The 20263-nt window shown below is 57.9% G+C and overlaps 1 protein-coding gene across 4 annotated transcripts in view; it reads left to right on the top strand.

The window, feature by feature from the left end:
- Window positions 1-19142, top strand: part of CYTH1 (cytohesin 1) — a 79552-nt gene extending 60410 nt beyond the window's left edge. For 2 of the 4 annotated variants that reach the window (XM_045085797.1, XM_013054357.2), the window contains exons 3-13: window positions 24-88; window positions 1899-1965; window positions 2246-2364; window positions 2633-2713; window positions 3776-3888; window positions 4783-4931; window positions 5531-5643; window positions 10711-10789; window positions 13643-13714; window positions 14309-14463; window positions 17338-19142. In XM_045085797.1, the coding sequence (XP_044941732.1) occupies window positions 24-88; window positions 1899-1965; window positions 2246-2364; window positions 2633-2713; window positions 3776-3888; window positions 4783-4931; window positions 5531-5643; window positions 10711-10789; window positions 13643-13714; window positions 14309-14463; window positions 17338-17416 (1092 nt within the window). In that variant the 3' untranslated portion in view covers window positions 17417-19142. The remainder of the gene's footprint in view (window positions 1-23; window positions 89-1898; window positions 1966-2245; window positions 2365-2632; window positions 2714-3775; window positions 3889-4782; window positions 4932-5530; window positions 5644-10710; window positions 10790-13642; window positions 13715-14308; window positions 14464-17337) is intronic. The other 2 variants (XM_013054355.2, XM_013054356.2) reach the window with 2 other exon arrangements.
- The last annotated feature ends 1121 nt before the right edge of the window (window positions 19143-20263 follow it).

A 20263-nucleotide genomic window follows, 5' to 3' on the forward strand; every position in this document is an offset into this window, starting at 1 on the left:
ATTCTGACCTGTCTGTTTTGTAGAGGCTCAAGGATGAGATAGCAGAGGTAGCTAATGAAATTGAAAACCTCGGGTCCACAGAGGAAAGGTGAGTCTGTCCAGCCGGCCACTGGGTGTCGTGGCCGCAGCCTCAGTGAGCATCGGGCCTGTGCTTGTGGCCTACATACGGGAGGGGGGCACTTTCCATCTTCGGTCCCTGGCAAGTGCACGGGTCCCATGTTTTCTGTCCCCCCTGTTCCGTGCAGGGGCTCTGACAGGTGACAGCCTCTCACATCATGAGGGACACTGAGCCAGAGAACTCCAGATGCCCCCAGACCCGAAACAGCCCTTAAGGGACTCTGCGAACTAGCGTTCCTTCCCTCTGTTGTCCACTGTGTTTGCATTGTAGAGTTTGTGCTTTTCTTTGAGTCCAGGAAAAGCTTAATGCCACTCACACCGTTTCCAAAGGCTGGAGTGCCCAGCTGTGTGTGGGTGCCCCAAGGGACTCACTCGTGCCTCCCTGACGCTTGGGAGCAGAGCATGGACATGGGCATCCTAGTGCAACCCGACGAGGGCTGTTTGCAGGGTGACGGCACAAAGCGTCAGCGACCTCCAGAGTTTAGTTTTGAATGGGCTTCCCAGACCGTTTTCTAAGTATTTAATGCACTAACTGGGCTGTCTCTAACTCACTACATGTCTGTATTTTTCTAAGCCTAAGTCCCCTGTCTGGCTTCCTAAGACCGTTGGAGTTTGTTATTGCAAGTGTGTGCGGGCAGTGCCGTTAGAGACAAGCGAAGCGCAGGCCTCCCGAGAACCCGTCTTCACTTCCGGGCTCCCTACTGTCAGTTTGGGATGATAGCTTTCTTTCTCTCTTTCTTTTTTTTTTTTTTAAGATTTTATTCATTTATTTGACAGACATTAGATCACAAGTAGGCAGAAAGGCAGGTGGGCAGGGGGGCAGGGGAAGCAGGCTCTCTGCCGAGCAGGGAGCCCAATGCAGGGCTCAATCCCAGGACCCTGAGATCACGACCTGAGATGAAGGCAGAGACTTAACCCACTGAGCCACCCAGGCGCCCCGGATGATAGTTTTCTTAACTTCACATTTTAAAATATTATAGATTTAAAGCAGTGGATACATTGGAGCCTATCAAAATTTAAAACTTATGCTCTTAAAGATACCGTAGAAGGGAACAGGTGAGCCACAGACAAGGAGAAACATTTGCCGTGGTGTGTCTGAAAGAGGACTGGTGCCCAGAATATCTATGCAGAGAACAGTGCAAGTCCGTGACAAGGAGATGCCCAGAGTGAAGAGTGGGCCTGGGGTCCCTGGCGTTGGCGAGCAGCGTGGCCCCTTCTCGTCCTGTGCCTTGTGCCCTGTGCCGTGGCCGGTGGCAGTAGTGCCTAGGTGATCACTGGCGGGAGGTGAAAGTGAACCTGGGGCAAGTGTCGTGCAGCAGGCTTACGACACCATCGCTTCGCCTGGCTCCAGTTGCAGCCGCGGGCGAGCCGGCCGGCGGGCACAGGGCAGGCGGACCGTTCACTCACGTGACACAGCTTCACTGGGTGGTAGAATGTTCTACACCTGGTCATGGTGAGGGCCGCACAGCTTTGTCAGCTTACTAGAAATCGTTCAGATGTACACATAAGATGCGTATATTGTGTGATACATACGTGGTACCTTGATAAAGATTTTTTTGTAAAATCACGTTAAAAGGAAAGCCCTAGCATAGAAGGAACAAATGGACATGGGGCCGGGGTCAGGATTTCAGCTGACCTTCCACACATAGACCTATGGTACGCCCCTGCTCTCCTGATAGCGCTTTCTAGACCCCCAGCAAGTCCGTGGGTGCAGTGACATTCGTCTTTCCGAGCCTCTCAACAGCCAGAGGACTAATGTTGGCTCCGGGGTTGTTTTACAGGAAAAACATGCAGAGGAACAAACAGGTAGCCATGGGCAGGAAGAAATTTAACATGGACCCTAAAAAGGTGAGTGAGAGGGTTCTGCCGGTGTCCTCGGGCTCCATGATGGGGTCGCTGCCGCGCTCAGAGCCCAGCGCCATCCGTCACAGCTTCTTGCCCTTACGTAGAGCACACGACCCCTCCTCACGTCCTCAGCCCCGGTTCCTCAGCTGGGGCTCCCCTGACCCCCTGTGTCCGTTGATCCTTCTTGTGTGTGCAGAGCACTGACACCCGATCTACCTCTGCCCTTTTCCTCTGCTCTGGAGGTTTCCAGGGCAAGTGCCATCGGCATCCTTGTCTCTTCTAGGGGATCCAGTTCTTAATAGAGAACGACCTGCTGAAGAACACTTGCGAGGACATCGCCCAGTTCTTGTACAAAGGGGAGGGGCTCAACAAGACTGCCATCGGCGACTACCTGGGGGAGAGGTGAGGCCTCGCCAGACGGGGGGCAGAGCCGTCTGGTCAGGAGCTCTGGCATGCTCAGGTCTCCAGGGGGAGTTCTGTCCTGGGGCACAGTGGCTGGTGTCCGGAGGTGCGGGGAGAGAGGAATGTGGGCCTCTTCCCTGCTGTGCGTGGAGCCTGCGGGACCACGGGACTCAGCGTGGAAAGTGCCTGGTGGGGCTGGACGGTGCGGGTTCTCAGGCTCACGGTCTGACTTCCGCTCCCCGCCCCTGTCTTTTGTTTTTCCTGTTAGAGACGAGTTTAATATCCAGGTTCTTCACGCATTTGTGGAGTTGCATGAGTTCACTGACCTTAACCTCGTCCAGGCGCTACGGTGAGTGCGCTTAAGGAGGGCGCCCTGGAAGGTGGGAGAGGCAGGCCTCGATGCCGCGTCTCTGTGTGGCGTTTTGATGGAAGGAGGTTTTGAGGGCTCTCTCGGACATCCCGAAGAACTCATGGCCGAGAAGACTGGTTGGTTAAAGAGAACAGAATGACAGCATATCCTGAAGGCAAATTCTACACAACTCCTCCTCATGTCTTTCATTTGGGAAATTTCACTGGGAAATTGGTGAATGTTTATATTTTGAAATTTTTCCAATTTTCCGTGTAGAAAATGCTTGAATCCCTGCCCTAGAATAGGAAGTCAATAGCTGTTCACTTTGTCTTAGAGTGAATTCTCATTTTTAATTGTCTTTTTTTTAAAAGATTTATTTGAGAGAGGTGTGTACACACACACACACACACACACACGTGCAAAGGCTGGGGAGTGTTGAGGGAAAGGGGATGAGAACCCCAAGCGGACTCCAGGCTGGGTGTGCAGCCCTAGGTGGGCTCCAGCTTATGAGCCAAAACCAGGATGCCGACTGAACCCTCCGGGTGCCCCCATTTTTTTTTACAAAATCTTCTGAGACACCGCCCTTCGGTGCCCTCGCTGCCAGGGGTGTTCTGTGTTGCTGTTTGGATCAGTGAGAGTGATGCGCCGTGAGACCTGTTGGTCTCGGGTCTCTCTGGGACTTAAGGGGATCAGCTGTGAAAGTGCTGATAGGAAATCTCTTTCCACTGCCTCATCTTCTGTTCTGGAGACGGGCACTCATCAGCCTGAGTGTTATTTCTATCTCAGTCTTGTATGTTGGTCTGAGGAGGAGAACCATTCTCTTATATAGGAAAACCTTAATTTTTCACATTTTCTTCAATACTGTACCTTTAACTAAGAGAACCGCGGTGTAGAACTGTAAGCTCACACCTGCTCAGAGCTGCGGGAGCAGAAGCCCTGGCCCAGTGGGTCCCCTGTCACCCCTTTGTACTAAAACCCATGGGAAATGCCGCCCCCGTTCCCAGAGAAGGGAGTGGTGTCCCCGAGTCCCTGCCCAGCGACACGCCTGTCCTTCCCACTCAGGCAGTTCCTGTGGAGCTTCCGGCTACCGGGAGAGGCCCAGAAGATCGACCGGATGATGGAGGCGTTCGCGCAGCGCTACTGCCAGTGCAACCATGGCGTGTTCCAGTCCACAGGTAGGGTGGCCGCAGGTCCCGCCGATGGCCAGCGTTTCTTACGGGTGTCTTTCCTGGTACTAGGTAGTTTCCGAAACAACAGGACCTGAGTTCATGCCAAGAACATGGATTTAAACGGTAGCTGGCATCGCGAAGAGTCGGAAGTGATGCAGAAGGCCAGGGAGTAGGAGCGCGGGGTGGGAACGGACGATGTAGTAGCTGAGAGGCAGGCCGTGTGCACCTGTTAAAGATCGTGTTCTGCATCTCTGTGGCCCGCTTGCTTTGTAACTGCAAGTTTGATAAGTAGAGCGTCGAAGTGCGGGGACACTAACCGGCCGTGACCGGTGGGGAGTGCGTCTGTGGGGCTGGGCGCGGGGTGGCGTGCAATGTCCTCAAGCGAGCGTGCACTGAAGCGCCGGCGCTCCGCGGGTCTGCCGTCCTTCAGTTTCATGTCGGAATTAAAAACATAGAAAGTACGCGTTTGAAACGAGGCTTTATTGACCTGGGGAAATGCTAATAGGAGCGGCAGGAAAGCAGGACTCAAAGCTCTGTCTCTGTTTGATTCCAGGTCTGTTAAGAGGGCGCATCTGTGAGCTCCATTTGTGATGCGCTGCACCCGCCGTTCCTGTAATAAAAGCAAAATAAGTTGTTGCCGGGCAGTGGCATCATAGATATTTTGTATTTTCTTTGTTATACATCGTGTTGTTTTTCAGATTGTTTTCAGTCTTGGATGCTTGATGCACTTCTCGGTGCCTGGCTGTTTTCGGTTCGCGGCGTATAATTTCAGTTAGCCGGGGTCCAGGCATGCGCGGTCGTCTCCTCCTCCTGACAGCGTGGCCGTTAGTCTTGATTGCATTGGACATTTGTGATCCTTCCGGGGGGTGTTTCTGATCCTCTTGCTGCTTTTCTCTTTAGATACTTGTTACGTCCTCTCATTTGCCATCATCATGTTGAACACCAGCCTGCACAACCCCAACGTCAAAGATAAGCCCACCGTGGAGAGGTTCATCGCCATGAATCGTGGCATCAACGACGGCGGAGACCTGCCCGAGGAGCTGCTCCGGGTGAGCACACTCGAAGCCCGGAGACGGTGAACTTGGGACCCCTGTGCTCCGCCGGGGGTCTGCTCATAGAACTCATTTAACTGCGGGAATGCCGGCACAAAATGGGTCATGAGACCCAGCCAGGGAATCGGGAGGGGAAGTGGTTTAGAAGTTTGAAACTGAAAGTGGGAGTGCAAGTTAGGCTGCTTTCTTTTCTTCTTTTTTTTTTTTTTTTAAAGATTTTATTTATTTACTTGAAAGAGAGACAGTGAGAGAGAGCATGAGCGACGAGAAGGTCAGAGAGTGAAGCAGACTCCCCAGGGAGCCTGATGTGGGACTCGATCCTGGGACTCCGGGATCATGACCTGAGCCGAAGGCAGTCGTCCAACCAACTGAGCCACCCAGGCGTCCCGGCTGCTTTCTTTCTTAATTATCCATCAGGCACGTTAGTTCTGCCTTCACACGAGCAGCCTGAAGGCAGAGCTCGCCATGTTCTTCTGCTTGCAGTGCCCGACAAAGGCACGCACATCACCCACGCACAGTGAATGAACAAGAGGAGGGGGAGGGCGCGCAGAGATGTTTGTAGAACCAGAGACATGCAGTGTCATCTTTTACCCCAGAATCTGTATGAGAGCATAAAAAACGAGCCTTTTAAAATCCCAGAGGATGATGGGAATGACCTCACTCACACGTTCTTCAACCCAGACCGGGAAGGCTGGCTATTGAAACTCGGTGAGTAGCGCGCTCTGGGTCGGGGCTCCCGGCACAGAAACGGAGAGACAGGGTGTGTGCGTGCTCGTGCTCGTGCACGTGCTCCAAGGAGGTGGGGGGAGGTTGCAGGAGGCGCTGCAGCCAGACGGTGGTGTGCACTCCTGGGATTCTAACGGGACCCGCCTCCGGAAAGGAGCATGCGGGCAGCGCCCCCGTGGGACGTAGGGCTACTGCTGGGCGCGGACTCCCCCTGCACAGACGTGCTCCTGCGGGTTTGCACGCCACGTGTTTACCCTGGAATTGATTGGCCGGGTTTTGTGTCAAGCCAATCCCTGGAGAACCTGGTCCTTTTCCTTTCTCTGCCCTCTTGGTCCCCGGGAGGGTGGCCGGCCGTGTCCATCTCTCTACTTCCCATCACACAGGCTCGTAGCTGGCGCTCCCGCCTCCCCCCCACCCCAGCGCGTCATCACCACCTCTGCATCCGGCTCCCCCCGGGCAGCGTGCATGGCAAAACCCAGCCCCTGGCTGCACCGCGACCCACAGCGCTCTCACTCGTCCCCGGGCAGCGGTCCCCCACCCCCCAAAACCTCCCTGCCAACTCAGATCAGCCACTTCCACGATTCTGCTCATTTAGAAAAATTTTTTAAAAGTGTTCCTCTTCCCTTGGCCAAAAGTGAGCTTACTCGCTTAGACTTGCCGTCATGCCTAGAGGTGAGAGAGTGACCGAAAGGAAAAGTAGGGTTTTCATGACGTTTGTGCCCACATGTGGTTATTTCAATAATTGTTCCAGAGCACAGGGAGAGCCCCTGGCCATCATCGGCACTTTTTTTTGGCCCTGAGAGGATACTGTCCTCTGTTTTCTTCGGCCTTGGCCTTTTGATGCATGGGTTCCCTCATCACCCGGGGTGCTCGTGGGGATGACTGCCTGTTGCCGTTTCAGCCTCCAGCCCTGGGGCAGTTAGAAGTCACTTCTCTCTTGGCAATGACTGACCCTTCTGGGAAGTGCTGAAATGGAGTCTTTTTAAATAAGTTCAGGTAGCAGTAGGAGGTATGTCCTTTAAAAAATGTATCCCAAGTCCTCGTGTTTCCGTATAAGGACTCCTTCATAAATTCTCCTTAAAGCACCACTTCCCAGTTGGAGGTTTGACTCCCCTCTTGAGTTGGTCAACATTTCTCAGGTCTTTAAGCCAATAGAATCCTTGAAAACAGCTGCCACGCTCAGAGACCGCCGTCTTGCCCTGCACCTTTCCTGCCAAGCGGATGGAAAGGAACACGACTCGACATTTAGAAAGTGCGCCCAAGCTCGGACTTACTCCCTCCCGGGAGGCTTGCTCAAATGCCGATGCTGAGTGTTAGCTTTGACAGCCCAGAGGCTAAAATTAGACCAGTGCGGAGATGATCTTGGCTCTTGTGCCAGGATGACATGTAAATTCATGAGGCATCCCATATTTTTAAAAGGAAAAAAAATTAACAAAATGTGGGACTTGCTTTTAGGTCATTGCATTGCCTTTTCTAAAGTTCCCCTAAACCCCGAACTCGTTCTGCCGTGTTTTCATCGTAGCCACTTAGGATCACCCCTGTGTACCCACGTGCTGCAGAAGGCAGGCTTCCGGCCATCTGCAGCTGTGTGTGTGTGTCCGTGTAAGAGTGTGTATTCTTGTGTGCACACATATGTACGTATGCATTCATGGGAATATGTGTGTGCATTCCTACACACACCTTAAAAAGTGACAGCCGTCTGCAGGAAGACATGAAATTCCCCCCGGTTTTCCTCCCTTAGCTCTGGATTCTGAATAGACTTATAAACCTTAGCTTTGTGAGCACGGCTCTGCAGCATCTTTGGGGCCAGGCTTCCGAGAGTGCTGCAGAGCCCGCCCTCCCTGGGCAGCGTGTGGCAGGTGAAACAGGCTTCCCCACTCACGTGCCAGCAGTGGTGATCGCCTGCTTAGTGACTTTATGTTTGGCTCCCCCGGGGTAGAGGGGAATGACTAATACATTGCACTTTAAGATTAAGGAGTTTGGTTTAATTTCTTTGTTTTAATTTTCTTTTCTCCCTCATTTGTATGTTTCCATGATTTTGGCTCTCCTTTTCCTTGCCCCAAACTCCAGGAGGTATGTAACCCCCCAGCCTGCTCGCTCGCTCTGCCAAGGCCACTGTACTTGCTACAGCGTTTCCTTATTTTGTTATTTTTGGTTATTTTGTTTTTTAATTGCTGGTGGTAGTGTTACTGCTGCTTCTAACTTACTGTACAGTCCCTAGGGAACTGGCCAGGATCAGGGGTTCATGGTTTCCCTTTTAGGACTAGGGCAGAGTGCATCAGACAGCTGGGCACCAGGCCGCGCAGTAATTTAAACTTACTGAATGCGGTAGTGCAAGAAAACATACTAAGTGGGTTTCTAAAAGCAGAGAAGTATTCACTGAATTTTCTCTTGGAAACGTCGGCCAGGCATATTCTGTATGTGTCGCGTTCAAATTGACCACATCTGTGAATTACAGTGATTTCTGAAGAGGAGGAAGAGAGGGAAGGTTTGGCTTTCCGGCACCACGTGCTTCTCATAGGCCCTGATCAGAAAGCACGCCAGAACAGGAAGTAAAGGAGACAGCTTGGGACATTTGCCTTTGCATGGGACAGGGAAGTGGCATCTCCTAAACTCAAAGGATGCCAAGTTTGGGGGCGGGGGAAGATAAACACCAAAAGCCCACCCCAGAAGTCCTAGGTGTTAGGGAGGGTGTTGCAACCTGAGCTCCGTATTTCACGTTCCGTTGTGTTTTTCTCCCTCCTCTCTTCCAGTGAGTATTGTTAAAACCCCCAAATTGGCCTCTTAGTTACGTTGTTGGTCTCTCCTCTCCATTCGCTGGTTTGGGCTTATGTTCCTGGAGGACGAGCCCCTCAGGCGTGTGCTCCAGCACTACCTGCCCGGAGAGCCGCACGCAGAGAGATCTGTCCTTAGCACGTTTGGGGTCTCGTCAGCGCTAGGGAAGCCAACGCCTGGCCTTCGCCTCGGGGGTGGGAGAGGTCCTGTGAGTTCCACAGGGACTGTCCTAGGTGCGCGCATTGGTCTGTCTGCTTGTTTCATGTCTGTTTCCTTCAACATGGAAATGCTCCCCTGGGCCACCGTGATGCCTCTCACAGCAGAGGTCTCGGTAACGCAGCCGATTGCCAGGGGACATCATCCAGCTTTTGTAATCAGGGAGGGGATCTTTCCAGCTTGGCTTTTCCTCCTAGATTTCCTTCCACCTTCCTCTTTGTCACATCTGACCCCCCTCCACGACCTCCTAAGCCCCGAGGGCCCCCGGGTGGTCCTGTGGGGGGAGTGCATGGGAGTCAGCATGGGTTGAGGTGTCCAGTGTTCGGAGCCCTGCGTGGGGATGAAGGTCTGAGAGGTAGAAGAGCTGATTTCTCGGGCTCTGAGGTGGGGGCGGGGTGTTCCTTTTTATACCATTTCGGTTCCCGTTCTAAGTAGATTCCTTGTCGTCTTTTTCTTCCTCGTCTGTTTTGGTCCTGCCCAGCCTTTCCCATTTTCCACACGCATGTCATATTTCCATCTGTGGTTTCTTCCTGAATTCATGCCCTAGGGCCTTAGGGACCAGAGGCACATGCTCTCATCAACTGGCAGATCGCTGCTGGTGGGAGGGCCGGCCCCCGCACCGGGCCCCGGCAGGTGGGCAGTCGTGCGGGCCAGCGGCAAAGGCCTCCATACCCTGGGTCTGTGCAGTTCATGATCGATCACATAACCTCCCCAACACTTCGGGCCCCACACAGAGCCGAGAAACGGACTGAGAAGTTCAGCAGGCTTTCTGCTCGATGCCAGGACCAGGGCTGGGTGCACCTCTCTGTGGTGTTCTGTGCAGCGCTCCAGCCGTCATGTCCCGTTAGGAGACCCGTTACATGGCAGTACGCCCCTGCTCTCAGCTCAGCTGCCTGTGCTGAGGGACGGGAGACAAAGCAGGACTAAGGTCATACCAGCTCCGCAGCCCGTGGGCCTGTCTCTGCGAAGATCGGAGAAGTGATGTTCTCTGGAGGTTAAGTCTTAGCAAGAAGAGCATAGTCTGTCAAGGCAGTAAGAAGTGCACACAGTGGCGTGCGTGTCGTAACACAGGAAGGCCTTTGCATGACTTCTGTGTGGTTCACATTCAGAAAGCTGCCCCTTGCCCCGACATAAGCAGACCAAGACGAGGTCCGGCTCATGGCCGCAAGGGGAGCGGGAGGCCGCTTCACTGAAACAGCCCGCCACCGAGCCTCCCTCCCCAGTGTGAGCATAGCTTCTCGGCCCCAGCCCTGCTGTTTCACGGAGACGTTAGAGAGGACGGAGAGGCCCTTTGGGGCTCACAGCCCCACTGTCCGTGCTCCCTTGGCCTGCGCGCCCCTCCCCTAGCTCAGTGGTCAGCGCTTCAGGTGAGAAGTTCGGGCTCGGAAAGGCTCCCGAGGACTTCTCCCACTCACTGGTGGGTTCCTCCCCGATCCGGGAACTCCGCCTTGTCTCCTCCAGGACTCTGGGGAGATGTCATTTGTAGGACACTGGCCCAGGGCCTGAAAGCCATACAGAAGTGCACTGTGATCAGCAAGGTAGGGTAGAGGGTGAAACCCCAGGAGTTTGGGTTCCACATTCCAGGAAATCTCTAGATTTGATTGTGAAGGGGTTGACACATCTGACGAACCCTGGGCTGGGCGCCCTCACAGCGTAGCTGGGACCTGAGCTGACCCCTCCCCTCTCCGTCCTCCGTGGGCCCATTTCCACCCCTCGCCGCTCCCGCTGGCGCCGCTCCAGCCTGGTCCGACGTGCCCCGCGTGGCCTCCTCGCCCGGGGCCCTCCCCTACGCCATGCTCTCATCCCACTCTCCTGAGCTCATCTCCAGGCGCCACCCGACTTGCTTGCTCTGCCTGTTCCCACAGACTTTCACTCTGTGAAAGGTGCTTCTGTGTTGGCTCTGTGTCTTGTTACTGATGTAAATCTTGCCATGGTCTCCGTGTCCTCTGGGTGCCCTGCCCCTCGCTTCCTGTTCCCTCGTGCTCTCCGGGGGCTCTGTGTTACGGAGCCTGTGCGGGCCCGTTGGCTCTTGTCCGACGTGCATCTCTGTTTGCTCTGCAGGTGGCAGGGTCAAGACTTGGAAACGACGCTGGTTTATTCTGACCGACAACTGCCTTTACTACTTCGAATACACGACGGTGAGCATCTGCTGGTCCACTGCGGACTGGGGTGGATCAGGCCTCCGTGTTACACGACTCCAGTCAGGTGTGGTTAGGGGAGGCCCTGGGGAGGGCTGGCAGGAGACTTGAGGTAAAGAGAAAGAGCTGGGACAGCCCCCCGAGTCGGGGGCCCTGAGGATGGTGGGGACAACCTCTAGCTCTGGACCGGGGCAGGAGAAGGCGGCGGCCCTGCATTGCGTGCGGCATTCAGATGGGGCTGAGAGCCGGGCTGGAAACCGGGAACGTGGTCAGGTGCCAAGAAGGAATCTGTCGCCCCTTGAAAGGGCGATGAAAGTCACCGCATGGAGAATTCAGGTTTTCCAGATTCGGGAGACGCGGCCCAGGAGGGAAAGATGTAATAGCGGAGGAGGAAGTGAAGTGAAGCGGGAGAAGTCAGGATTACCTGGAGTCTGGTTGCTTCGTCCGTGGAAGGTCTGTGGGCTTTCAGAGGGGACGCAGTCGTGATGCAGATAGATACGTGTGAGTCTGTTTCGTAGTAAGACATGGTGAGAGTGAAACTGAGAAAATACGACGGTCATCAGCGCTGCCTCTGGTGCAGCACCCAGCATGCCTGGCCGGCTGGGCTCACACTGGCCACCCCGCTGTCCCTCGATCCCTCTCACGTGTCCGTCCTGCTCGACTGCGTGGGGCTTGTGTCCTGACATAGGTCTTCACTGAGTAGAGGTCACCGATCCCGTGGGATCGTGGAGATTTGGAAAAGTCGTATCTGACACGTGTAGAGCACGGAGGGACTTGTGTGCTAAGTGGAAGCCCCGGATGCGAGTCTGGGAAGGAACCAGGACCCTGGCGTGCGCCTGAGTGAGGCGTGTCCCCCACGCCGACACCGTGCGAACAGAGCTTCTCGTGCTGGGAGTGGGGATTGGCCCGTGAGGGCGTCACCTGCCCTCAAGGGCTGCCTGTTGGGCCAGTCAGTGATTTTCTCACCTTTTTCCCCTGGAGCACATTCCTTTACGCTCCCACTTCTGCCCGGGCCGTAGTTTGTCTTTTTTCTCAAAGACCTGTGGATAGTGGCATCCTAGCCTCTTTGGGGTTTTTTTTCACTATTCTTTGGAGTAAAACGGAACAAAACACTGGCGTCTACGCAGTGTGCCCTGAGTTCTGGAGCGGGCCCAGGGTGATGGTGAGAGTCCCAAATGCCGTGGTCCTTCACGGTGTGGACTGCGGGGGCATCGCCCGAGTCCCACGCCCCCTTCAGCAGCAGCCAGCGTTGTGTCAGGCCGGAGACAACAGAGGATGGGTCTCTGCAGACGCAGGGGCCTCTGAGTTGAGACGGTGGCTGAGCTTCCACTCAGAACCTCCTGACACAGTGCGGGAAATCTGAGGTCAGGAAGTGGAGGGTGGCAGCTGGTGAAGGCAGAGTGACCTCCGCCTAGTGCAGCGCAGCGACTGAGAGCAGGGACAGAGGCCATAGCTTGGGGCCCTGAGTGGAGGGGCCCTTCCCCACAGAGCCCCACCGCCTGCCTGTTGCCCTGAGTCCGGGAGACGCAAACGGAGTAGGATTTTCTCCCTCTTCCCATCGGCGAGCAGTAAAGCCTGCTGCTGGGTAGGAGCTGGTGAAACGGGTGCATGAGGAAGCAGGCCTCAGTCTCCGCAGTGGCCGTGGGGCTCCGGACTGGGCACTCGGTGGGAGAGCCGTCCACAGGGAGCGCGCCCGCCAACAGCCCGCCCACCCCCGCGCGGACGTCTGCGGTCCCAGCAGAGAGCCAGGGCGCGGCGAGTGTGTGAGATCGCCCTGGCCTCCGCTCCCTGCTCTCTCCGGAGACCCTGGAAGGGGCCAGACACAGCGTGATATGTAGACTGTGACGGGCAGTTACGTAGTAAGTAAAAATTATAAGGAGTGAACAGGGGACCCAGGACTAAAATCACTGTCACACAGGGAAGGTTCGAGACCGTCACAGCTCGTATCTGGAAAAGACAAGTTTGCGGACAATTAGGGGAGAGGAAGCCGTTGTGCCGGACAGAGAACAACGGTCCCAGTACTGCGTCCGGCACCTGCGCGTTCAGAGATGCCACTGATGACGGGGCTGTCCCCGAAAAGGAAGAGGGACCTGCGTCTGCGGATGGAGAGAGAGCACAGGGCCACAGGGACGTTTGTCGTAGGGAGCTCAGTGCCGAGGCTTAGCCCAGCTACGCCATGACATTGGAATGACCTTGGGCTGGCAGGATGTCCCAGAGGGGACGTGTAAAGTGTGCCTGCGGCGACCTTCACTCACATGGGACACTCGGGGGCGGGGGAGGGCTTTGGGGGAGAGGGCCCGCAACAGAAGAGCGGGCAGGAGTGGAGCTGTCAGGAAGGCAGTTTGTCGTTGAAGAGCCTCCTGTCTGGCGAGGGGGACAGCAGGGCGGGAGGTCGTGAGGTCACACACACCACCCTCCCGGGCGCTGCCGGCACGGAGCAGGGCATGCGGCCCGAGCCCGGGGCTTTCTGGGGTTGCCGGCCCCGGACCAGAGGCTGAAGAGATGCACACGGGATCCAGGCAGAGAGGCGAGGCGGTTTTCGGGGTGAGCGAGCCGGGCGTGCTCCCTGCTGGAGGGCCTCCCGCGGGCTCTTCTGGGACGCGTGCCGTCTTCCGGGACACGCGCTGAGTCTGCCCTGCGAGTCCTTGCAGAGGCCCTGGTCACAGGGATCCGTGCACCCAGACGCTCCCTGGCCCTCTTCTGATTGTAGAACATGGGGTGTGGGCCCTGGCGCCCAGGTGTGGGCTCCGGGAGAAGAGCCGAAGGGCCTGGGTCCCGTGTGGGTCAGGGATGCGGTGGGCTGCGTGCCCCTGACCCGGCAGTGACGTCGTTCTGTCCGTAACTGTTCTCCAGGACAAGGAGCCCCGCGGGATCATCCCTTTGGAGAATCTGAGTATCCGGGAGGTGGAGGACTCCAAAAAGCCAGTAAGTGTCTGGGGCGCGGGAGAGGACAGAGCGAGTGGGGCCGCCGCTCTTTGAAAAAGACGGAAATTGCCCAGATTTACTTGAACCTGAAAGTAGGGTCATCCCTCTAATTTGGTCTGACTTTAAAATTATCGTTAGGGTTCAAGCCAGAGATGAGGCTGTACGTGACCTCTTTGTTCTGTCCACATGCTTCAGTGTCACGTGTGGACAGTCCCGCGGGGGTGCAACTGTCGCTCCTTACAAGGCCGCGGCAGGCACTCCGTCTGGGCCGCTTGTGTTAGGACCTCCGGGCGCCTTGCAGATGCCTCCCGTTTGTTTGGGGTGCGCCAGGGCCGTAGGGTGGGCTCTAGAAAGTGTGCGTGTTCTCGGTGTGTTGGGAGTGGAGCGGACGGACACGAGGCTGGTGTGTTTGCTGAGGAGGCTGGTGACCCACCACCTCGTGCTCCGCTGTCCCGCGAGGCTCTCCCAGGAAACGTGTGCCCGGGCTCTATAGAGGGCAGAGCGGGAGCCCTCGGCGGGGAGAAGCGGGTTTTGTTCTTGGTCAGCGGCTGCCTCGGATCTCTGACCCCCCGTCCTCTCTCTTGTGATTCTCAGAACTGCTTTGAGCTTTACATCCCCGACAATAAAGACCAAGTGATCAAGGCCTGCAAGACGGAGGCCGACGGGCGGGTGGTGGAGGGGAACCACACCGTGTACCGCATCTCGGCCCCGACGCCGGAGGAGAAGGAGGAGTGGATCAAGTGCATCAAGTAGGTGACCTGCGGGCGGGCGGGTGGCCCCCAAGCGGCGCGGCCGGCTCGCACGCCTACCGCTCCGGCCGCTGCCGGCTCGCACACGAACCGCTCTGGCCGCTGCCGGCTGGCACGCCTACCGCTCCGGCTGCTGTGTGCACCCCCGCCCTGCTCCGGGCCCGCGAGGGAGAGCCTCGGGGCACAGTCTGACCGGACTTCCAGACTGCTTTCCAGCAGACCCTACACGTGTGGCCGTGGCAGCATGTTTGCGAGCGCGCCTCGGGTCTGGGCTTCTGGCAGTGGCCCTCGTGGGTCCCTTCTAGGCAGCAGAGCCGTCTGTTCACCGGGCGGTCTGCGTCTTAGGAGGCAGGCCTCACGGCCAGGATGGCAGCTCCATGGAGACAGCAGTCCTAATGTTTCATCATTTCCGGGGAGTCTTGTCCCACTGACAGATTAAGAAGCTGCCCGGAGTCCCATGGCCACGCTCTGGGGTCATGGAATAGACCCCCCCACCCTTGACCACTGTCTGTGGGGAGGCTGAGGGTCTCTCCTGCGGGGAGGAGGGTTCTTAGGCTTCCTCGGGTATAGACAGAGCTGCGACACGCGGGGCTCAGCTGAGCTGCACAGCGTGAGGGTGATGACGGTCTACAGCTGTCTTCTCCCTCCCTGGGACTTCCACGAAGTCTGTCCACGTGGCTGTCGCACCCCGAGGGAATGGTGTAGCTGCTTGTCTTGGTGGCAGTTTGTTCTGAGAGTGTGTGACTTCCCCAGAGGCCAGGAGGCCACCCCGACTGGGTGACCAAGGCCCTGCGGACTCCCCACTCCCCGGGACGGTCATGCTCCTGCCGTGGCCACAGCCTGTTCCTAAGGGGGAGCACTCAAGTTTGGGGTGTGTTTTGGTATCGCTGCTGAAGCCACTACAGGGTCTGGCCAGGGTTAAACAGCAGGCGGGGGACTGGAGAAGGACCCGTGGGGGCTCCTGGCTGTCTCCTTGGAAGTCCTGGCCTGAACAGAGGGGCTGGGGTCAGGCTGCCCAGTGCTGAGTTCCCTCTGATGCAGGCACCTGCCCGGCCTCCTGCCAGACCCTGAGCCTCCCCCTCCCCGGAGACGGGCACCCCTCCTGCCCCTTCGGTGGGATGGGGATAACTGCTGGGACGTTTTGGGGTGAGGCAGGGTCGTGGGGTGACCCCGGCAGCTCCCCTCCTCGATGTGAGCTCTCTGACCCTCACTCATAGACGAGGCAGCCCAGTGTCCCGGAGTCAGTACCAGCAATGAGACTGCAGAGCCTGCCGCACGTGACGGGCCGTGGGCGATGTGTGGACACACTGACTCACTCTGTTGCACGTGGAAACCGGTACCACGTCACGTGGTAACTAATGAATTTAATTGAAAACTTTAGGACCGTGACCCGAGGTCTGGGCAGAGGAGTGGCCATGCCCGGGGCGTCCAGCTGGCGAGTGACCCTCCGTCACGGGTCCTGCACTCCGTTTTTACAGTACATTTTTTTAAAAACACTTAACTCTTGTGTCCTTGTCAAGTGTATCTTCAGCATATGGCTCGAAGGAAGGGATGTAAGTTCTCGGGTCGGGTGACCAGCTGCTGTCGCAGTAGCTGGCCAGGCAATGTGAGGCACCCGTGTGCGCCGGTTACTGTCTGGGCCCCGCCGGGTCTCCCCGCGGTGGCACGGGGCGGTGACAGCCGCCCCTGTGCGCTGTTTTGCGGTGTGTCTGCGGCTGTGTGTTCCGTCTGTCACGGGGTCTTACTCCTGCAGCCAGAGCCACTGAGCGTCCTGGAGAGTTGCGTTTGGGATTGTCCTGTCTTTAGTGCAGGTGTGCGCTGTCCCCTGGGGTGGGCTCAGTCCTGCCGGGGCCCGGGGCGGGATTTGCACTCCGTGTTCCTGCGCTCCGGGGACCAGCGCCTCGCCCGTCAGCGTGGCCCGCGAAGCATGGTGGTCCCCGTTTCACAGATGAGGCGCTGAGGTGCAGCAGGGCGGGTGACCCGTCCGGAGCAATGGAGGCGGCACCGGTCTTCAGCCTGAGCCTCGCGACCCAGAAAGACGCACCCCTGACTGCCGTGTGGCAAGCGGCGCCTCCGTGTCCTTGGCTCTCAACACTGAAACTGAGGCCTTTGAGGCAAGGTCCCTGGGACGCGTGCCAGGGACTGTCGGTTCTAGCTGCCCCGGGGAGCTGTGGAGACCCTTGTTGGGGACACGTCACCCCTGGTGATAGGCCACCGTCTGTTTGCCAGGCCTGTCATTTACCTGGTGAGGCGCGGAGCCTGTGGTCGGTGGGGCTCACGGCACCACGTGCTGGACGGTTGGGAAGGACAGGTGTGCGGGGGTGGCCCTGCTGTCATTGTCATGTGCTGGAGGAGTGACAGGGCACATGGAGGCTCCCTCCCTGCCAGGCTGTGGCCGCGAGCAGGCTTGGCCAGCCGCATCCTGAGGCCCTGTGACCGTGTGGATGGACACGTGTGGTCTTAGTTATCAGGCTGGTGCACCTGGGACTCAGAAGTTGCTTGGCTCCGACCGTGGCAGCCATCAGAGTGGCACGTGTCAGGCCGCTGTGGGCCACGATTATGTGGCGTTTGCTGTCGTTGTGGACTGAGGTCACACACTGTCTCAGGCTGGCATCTGGTAAGAGTGTGTAGTACCATGTTCTGAAGCCCAGTTAGGTAGAAGTGGGCAGCGAACAGCCCAGAATGACCTTGTTGCCCGTACCGTGGGTCTCAGAGCTTGTCCTGGAAGTCGTGTACAGACATGGTGAAGGTTGATGCCACTGATGTGGCCTTGGCAGTCAGGTGGCAGGGGACACAAGGGCCGCTGGCAAGCGCCTGTCCAGGGTGATGTCCTGGCTCTGTCCCTCAGTCTGTTTTCTCCCTCTGTGTGTCCAGGGCCGCCATCAGCAGGGACCCTTTCTATGAGATGCTGGCGGCGCGGAAGAAGAAGGTCTCCTCCACGAAGAGACACTGAGCCTGCCCAGCGAGCGGCGCCGGCGTGCGAGGTGTGAGAGGCCCCAGGCTCTTCCTCCCATCACCCCCACGGATGTGGGGGGCTGGGCTTCCGGACAGGGCTGTCCCCTGCTGGGCATCACCCTGAGTTCCTAGAGACTGGCTTCAGCTTTGCCATTTGTTTTTAAGTGGGAGAAGGGGAGGAGTTTGCAGGGGGAGAGGGGTCTGACGCCTGTCAGGCGTGGGCTTGGGAGCCTTTCTCTCTCCAAAGAATGGGGCCCCTCTCGGCACGTCAGCTTCCTTGCAAGTCTCCCGCTCGGCAGGTGTGACGGCAGAGCTTGAAGCCAACTGTTTACCTCTCGGTCATTTCCCTGTGAAGCGGCCTCCGCCCTGCGCCGTGAACACACGTCGGTGTATTCTGTGTTCGGAGAAGAGTGGTCCGGAAGAGAAGCCACGTACTATAAAGATATATTTTTGTTTTATAAAGAGAGAAAAAGCTAAAGTAGAGCAGTCCAGAGGCGTTCTGCCTGGGCCGGGGTGGGAGCCCCCTGGTAGCCGCTGGCGGGAGCGGGCTTCTCGGCAGCCGGAGGCCAAGGGCGGTGGACGCGGGTGAGGCCGGGCCCCGGGGGCCAGCGGTGGGGCTGGTGCTTCTCCGTCCCGGGGGCTGGGGGCGCTGAGCAGGGAGAATCGCTGGGCTTTCCCGTTTCTGCTCTTTCCAAGCTCCTTCTCGTGGGGCTTCAAAATGCCAAGTCAGCATTTTCCCTTGAGCTAAGTACCCAGTAACCAAAACTGTGAGGAAGGCGGTCCCCGAGGCCTGTCTCCTCCTCCTCCTCCCCCAGAGCTACGGTCCTCGTTTTAGAGGAAGGAGCAGGTCTTACCTGATCACCTTAGGTCTTCAGCTTTTTCTGCCTCAACTCTGGCCCCAACCTGGACTACTGTCTCCCATATGGGGGTGGGGGACTGGGGGGGGCTTCATCTGCCCGGGGGGGCAGGCGGAGCGCCAGGGGGACAAGGCCTGGCTCGCGTCCTTCCCCGACGGCCTAACTTACGGCGTGGAGGGAGCCACGAAACGCAGCGTCCTCCTGCCGTCCTCTCAGGGACTCTCGGGGCCGCTCCCGCCGCTCGTCAGGCCGGCGCCGGTGCAGGCCAGGCAGCGGCCGGCTCAGGCCATCCCAGTGCCACCGCGTCCCCCGGGACCGGGCGGCACACGCACCACCTCGGAGGAAGGCGGAGAGCTGCCGGTCTCCTCGGGCAGCGGGACCCCGGCTCCTCCGGCTCCGTTAGGGCAGGCGGGCCTCTCTGGACATGGCCTTTGTGAAAGGGCGTGATCGGGGGTGCTGGCGGGGGGACTCTCGGGGCCCCCTCCTACAGGCCCTCCCTAGAGCGGCTGCAGGCGTGCTCGTGCTGGAGCTCGTAAGGGGACCGGAGGATGTCTGGGCCCGCCTGCCCCGCCGCCGGCCGCGCCCCTGCACTGGTTCCCGCACAGCCCGAGGGGCACCAGATCAGTGTTAGTCTATTTACCTGACTGTAAATATCCGTGTATAGTTTCTCTCCTTTTAGATTATTTTGTATTTGTTTAAAAAAAGTTTTGTTAAAATATAAAATATAAAGAAATGACTGAAAATTGTTAACAGGGTTTTAAAAAAAATTATAATTATTATCGCAGTTGTTTTCGTTCCTCTGGTTTTTTTGCGTTGTAAACCGGCACCAAGGAGCCGCAGCAAATAAAGTCCGGATCTGCCCCCGCACCCCCGCACTCTGTGGCCTCTTTCCTCCGCGGCGGCCTGGGAGCAGGACGGTCCCGCTCGGCGGCTGGCGGCCCGGCCTGTCCTGTGGGCGCAGGGACGTCCGCGGGGAGCGGCTCTGTCTTCCTCTGAGGAGATGCAGGGAACAGCAGCTGCCTTGGGCCCCTGCGAGAGGAGCGGCGAACTCCGGCTGTGCTCGGAGATCAGGGAGGTGCCTTCCCCAGCGGGATTTCGGCACGTCCGTCTCCAGGGGAGCCCGCGGGGCGTCTGCGAGGAGTTGAGTGTGCGCGCCCTCGAAGGCAGGGCGCACGGCCCGGACACGGGGCAATGGACGAGGCCGGGCCCGGCCCTGAAGCAGCAGCGAGCTCCCATCCTCGCGGCTTGCTGAGGGTCGCGTGGCCGTCGGCGTTGCCTCCTGCAGGCCTCCTTGATTGGGCAGGTGTCCGGAGCACGTAGCTTTCTGAAATCTGCCCCGTGAACGGCATCTCTGAGAAACCAGCGTCCTTCACGTGCTGCGGGCCAGCGCGGCCCTTTCCCATCGATTCTGGACGCCGGCCCACAGCCCAGCCCGCCCAACCCCAGCCTCACTGCGTTCCTGCAGAGCGCAAAGGGGCGGGCTGTCTCCCGCCCGGCCCCCCCCCCCCCCCGCCCCCTCTTGCCCCAGGACCCTCCCATCTGCCTGCTCCCTGCCATCCTGGCCCAGGCATCCCACCGCCAGGGAGCTTCTAGACCCTCACCCCGTGCTCCCTACCAGCACCCTGGGCGCCCTACACTGATTTTCTCATCTGTTTGGAAAGGAATGCTCTGTTGTACAGCTTGCTGCATTTCCCAAAATCACACTGAATTTTAATTGCACAGGGGTCTGTCTCAGCCCAGGCCGAGTCCACGGGAGCCCTTCTCTGGGCTTGTGCCCCAGTGCAGGGAAGGCGGGGTGCTTGGTCCTACGCACACAGATCGAAGGTTCAGAGAGCCGGGTGAACTTAGAGCCCTGCCCCAGGACCCTGCTGGACAGGCTTCTCTGGCACTGGCTGGTCTTACCTGAGACTGTCCATCCCCTAGGCCTGTGTCTCCAAGGGCCACAGCCTCCAGGACAGCGCAAGACAGGACCCAACACCCTTCCAGTG

This window comes from Mustela putorius, unplaced genomic scaffold, assembly GCF_011764305.1.
Source record: "Mustela putorius furo isolate JIRA1106 unplaced genomic scaffold, ASM1176430v1.1 tig00000873_pilon_pilon_pilon, whole genome shotgun sequence".
NCBI lineage: Eukaryota > Metazoa > Chordata > Mammalia > Carnivora > Mustelidae > Mustela > Mustela putorius.